The following is a 5087-nucleotide window of genomic DNA, read 5'->3' on the forward strand; positions in this document are numbered from 1 at the left end:
GTTGAAGTTTTCTCTTTCCCCGCAATATTTGCCCTACTCAGTGACAAAATCTGACATATATAAATTTTAGCTTTTTCCACAATATTTGCCCTTCTCAGTGACAAAATCTGATATGTTGAAGTTTTCTCTTTCCCCGCAATATTTGCCCTACTCAGTGACAAAATCTGACATATATAAATTTTAGCTTTTTCCACAATATTTGCCCTTCTCAGTGACGAAATCTGGCATGTTGACATTTTCTCTTACCCCACAATATTTGCCCTTCTCAGTGACAAATCTGGCATGTTGACATTTTCCCTTTCCCACAATATATTCCCTTCTCCGCGACAAATCGGGCATGTTGACTTTTTCTCTTTTTCCACAATATTTGCCCTTCTCAATGACGAAATCTGGCATGTTGACATGTTCTCTTTCCCCAGAATATTTGCCCCTCTCTGTGTCAAATCTGGCATGTTGAAATTTTCTCTTTCCCCACAATATTTTCACTTCTCCGCGACAAATCTGGCATGATGACATTTTATCTTTCCCCACAATATTTTCCTTTCTCCGCGACAAATCTAGTATGTTGACATTTTCTCTTTCCCCACAATATTTTCCCTTCTCTGTGACAAATCTGGCATGTTGACATTTTCTCTTTCCCCACAATATTTTCCCTTCTCCGCGACAAATCTGGCATGTTGACATTTTCTCTTTCCCCACAATATTTGCCCTTCTCAGTGACGAAATCTGGCATGTTGACATTTTCTCTTCCACCAAAATATTTTCCCTTCACAGTGACGAAATCTGATATGTTGAAGTTTTCTCTTCCCCTACAATATTTGCCCTTCTTAGTGACAAAATCTGACATGTTGAAATAGTCTCTTTCCCCACAATATTTGCCCTTCTCAGTGACGAAATCTGGCATGTTGAATTTTTCTCTTCCCCCACAATATTTGCCCTTCTTAGTGACGAAATCCGGCATGTTGAATTTTTCTTTCTCCCCACAATATTTGCCCCACTCATTGAAAAAATCTGGCATGTTGACATTTTTTCTTTCCCCACAATATTTTCCCTTCTCCGCGACAAATCTGGCATGTTGACACTTCCTCTTTCCCCACAATATTTTCCCTTCTCCGCGACAAATCTGGCATGTTGACATTTTCTCTTTCCCCACAATATTTTCCCTTCTCTGCGACAAATCTGGCATGTTGACATTTTCTTTCCCCATAATATTTTCCCTTCTCCGTGACAAATCTGGCATGTTGACATTTTCTCTTCCCTCCCACAATATTTTCCCTTCTCTGCGACAAATCTGGCATGTTAACATTTTCTCTTTCCCCACAATATTTGCCCTTCTCAGTGACGAAATCTGGCATGTTGACATTTTTTCTATTCCCACAATATTTGCCCTTCTCAGTGACGAAATCTGGCATGTTGACATTTTTTCTTTCCCCACAATATTTGCCCTTCGCCGTGACATATCTGGCATGTTGACATTTTCTCTTTCCCCACAATATTTTCACTTCTCCGTGACAAATCTGGCATGTAGACACTTCCTCTTTCCCCACAATATTTTGCCTTCTCCGCGACAAATCTGGAATGTTGACATTTTCTCTTTCCCCACAATATTCTCCTTTATCCGTGACATATCTGGCATGTTGGCATTTTCTCTTTCCCCACAATATTTTCACTTCTCCACGACAAATCTGGCATGTAGACACTTCGTCTTTCCTCACAATATTTTGCCTTCTCCGTGACAAATCTGGCATGGTGACATTTTCTCTTCCCCCCCACAATATTTTCCTTTCTCTGCGACAAATCTGGCATGTTGACATTTACTCTTTCCCCATAATATTTAACCTTCTCAGTGACAAAATCTGATGTGTTGAAGTTTTCTCTTTCCCCGCAATATTTACCCTACTCAGTGACAAAATCTGACATATATAAATTTTAGCTTTTTCCGCATTATTGCCCTTCTCAGTGACGAAATCTGGCATGTTGACATTTTCTCTTACCCCACAATATTTGCCCTTCTCAGTGACAAATCTGGCATGTTGACATTTTCCCTTTCCCACAATATATTCCCTTCTCCGCGACAAATCGGGCATGTTGACTTTTTCTCTTTCCCCACAATGTTTGCCCTTCTCAATGACGAAATCTGGCATGTTGACATGTTCTCTTTCCCCAGAATATTTGCCCCTCTCCGTGTCAAATCTGGCATGTTGAAATTTTCTCTTTCCCCACAATATTTTCACTTCTCCGCGACAAATCTGGTATGATGACATTTTCTCTTTCCCCACAATATTTTCCCTTCTCCGCGACAAATCTAGTATGTTGACATTTTCTTTTTCCCCACAATATTTTCCCATCTCAGTGACGAAATCTGGCACGTTGACATTTTCTCTTACCCCACAATTTTTCCCATATCAGTGACGAAATCTGGCACGTTGATATTCTCTCTTCCACCAAAATATTTTCCCTTCTCAGTGACAAAATCTGGCATGTTGACATTTTCTCTTCCACCAAAATATTTTCCCTTCTCAGTGACGAAATCTGGCATGTTGACATTTTCTCTTCCACCAAAATATTTTCCCTTCTCAGTGACAAAATCTGATATGTTGAAATTTTCTCTTTCCCCACAATATTTTCCCTTCTCTGTGACGAAATCTGGCATGTTGACATTTTCTCTTCCACCAAAATATTTTCCCTTCTCAGTGACAAAATCTGATATGTTGAAGTTTTCTCTTTCCCCACAATATTTGCCCTTCTCTGTGACGAAATCTGGCATGTTGACTTTTTCTCTTTCCTCACAATATTTGCCCTTCTTAGTGACAGAATCTGACATGAAGACATTTTCTTTCTCGACAATATTTGCCCTTCTTAGTGACGAAATCCGGCATGTTGAATTTTTCTTTCTCCCTACATTATTTTCCCCACTCATTGAAAAAATCTGGCATGTAGACATTTCCTTTTTCCCTACAATATTTGCCCTTATAAGTGACGAAATCTGGTATGTTGACATTTTCTCTTTTCCCACAATATTTGCCCTTTGCCGTGACATATCTGGCATGTTGACATTTTTTCTTTCCCCACAATATTTTCCCTTCTCCGCGACAAATCTGGTATGTTGACACTTCCTCTTTCCCCACAATATTTTCCCTTCTCCGCGACAAATCTGGCATGTTGACATTTTCTCTTTCCCCATAATATTTTCCCTTCTCCGGGACAAATCTGGCATGTAGACATTTCCTCTTTCCCCACAATATTTCCCTTCTCCGCGACAAATCTGGCATGTTGACATTTTCTCTTTCCCGTAATATTTTCCCTTCTCCGTGACAAATCTGGTATGTTGACATTTTCTCTTCCCTCCCACAATATTTTCCCTTCTCCGTGACAAATCTGGCATGTTGACATTTTCTCTTTCCCCACAATATATTTGCCCTTTTCAGTGACGAAATCTGGCATGTTGACATTTTTTCTTTCCCCACAATATTTGCCCTTCGCCGTGACATATCAGGCATGTTAACATTTTCTCTTTCCCCACAATATTTTCACTTCGTGACAAAGCTGGCATGTAGACACTTCCTCTTTCCCCACAATATTTTCCCTTCTCCGCGACAAATCTGGCATGTTGACATTTCTCTTTCCCCACAATATTCTCCTTTATCCGTGACATATCTGGCATGTTGGCATTTTCTCTTTCCCCACAATATTTTCACTTCCCCATGACAAATCTGGCATGTAGACACTTCGTCTTTCCTCACAATATTTTGCCTTCTCCGTGACAAATCTGGTATGTTGACATTTTCCCTTCCCCCCCACAATATTTTCCTTTCTCTGCGACAAATCTGGCATGTTGACATTTTCTCTTTCCCCATAATATTTAACCTTCTCAGTGACAAAATCTGATATGTTGAAGTTTTCTCTTTCCCCGCAATATTTACCCTACTCAGTGACAAAATCTGACATATATAAATTTTAGCTTTTTCCACAATATTTGCCCTTCTCAGTGACGAAATCTGGCATGTTGACATTTTCTCTTACCCCACAATATTTGCCCTTCTCAGTGACAAATCTGGCATGTTGACATTTTCCCTTTCCCACAATATATTCCCTTCTCCGCGACAAATCGGGCATGTTGACTTTTTCTCTTTCCCCACAATATTTGCCCTTCTCAATGACGAAATCTGGCATGTTGACATTTTCTCTTTCCCCACAATATTTTCACTTCTCCGCAACAAATCTGGTATGATGACATTTTCTCTTTCCCCACAATATTTTCCCTTCTCCGCGATAAATCTAGTATGTTGACATTTTCTTTTTCCCCACAATATTTTCCCATCTCAGTGACGAAATCTGGCACGTTGACATTTTCTCTTTCCCCACAATATTTTCCCATCTCAGTGACGAAATCTGGCACGTTGATATTTTCTCTTTCCCCACAATATTTTCCCTTCTCTGTGACAAATCTGGCATGTTGAAATTTTCTCTTCCACCAAAATATTTTCCCTTCTCAGTGACGAAATCTGGCATGTTGACATTTTCTCTTCCACCAAAATATTTTCCCTTCTCAGTGACAAAATCTGATATGTTGAAGTTTTCTCTTTCCCCACAATATTTGCCCTTCTCTGTGACGAAATCTGGCATGTTGACATTTTCTCTTCCACCAAAATATTTTCCCTTCTCAGTGACGAAATCTAGCATGTTGACATTTTCTCTTCCACCAAAATATTTTCCCTTCTCAGTGACAAAATCTGATATGTTGAAGTTTTCTCTTTCCCAAAATATTTGCCCTTCTCAGTGACAAAATCTGATATGTTGAAGTTTTCTCTTTCCCCACAATATTTGCCCTTCTCTGTGACAAAATCTGATATGTTGAAGTTTTCTCTTTCCCACAATATTTGCCCTTCTCTGTGACGAAATCTGGCATGTTGACTTTTTCTCTTTCCTCACAATATTTGCCCTTCTTAGTGACAGAATCTGACATGAAGACATTTTCTTTCCCGACAATATTTGCCCTTCTTAGTGACGAAATCCGGCATGTTGAATTTTTCTTTCTCCCTACATTATTTGCCCTTATAAGTGACGAAATCTGGTATGTTGACATT

The 5087-nt window shown here is 39.5% G+C and overlaps 1 protein-coding gene across 1 annotated transcript; it reads right to left on the reverse strand.

Moving 5' to 3' along the window:
* Positions 1-3642: 3642 nt before the first annotated feature.
* LOC137641194 (protein PRQFV-amide-like) lies at positions 3643-4683 on the reverse strand. The gene is made up of 2 exons (XM_068373636.1): positions 4423-4683; positions 3643-3924 (listed from the first exon to the last, which is right to left on the reverse strand). Exons 1-2 carry the CDS (start codon positions 4681-4683, stop codon positions 3643-3645), a joined length of 543 nt encoding a protein of 180 aa, XP_068229737.1.
* Between the last annotated feature and the right edge of the window lie 404 nt (positions 4684-5087).

Source organism: Palaemon carinicauda, chromosome 1 (assembly GCF_036898095.1).
Source record: "Palaemon carinicauda isolate YSFRI2023 chromosome 1, ASM3689809v2, whole genome shotgun sequence".
Classification (NCBI taxonomy): domain Eukaryota; kingdom Metazoa; phylum Arthropoda; class Malacostraca; order Decapoda; family Palaemonidae; genus Palaemon; species Palaemon carinicauda.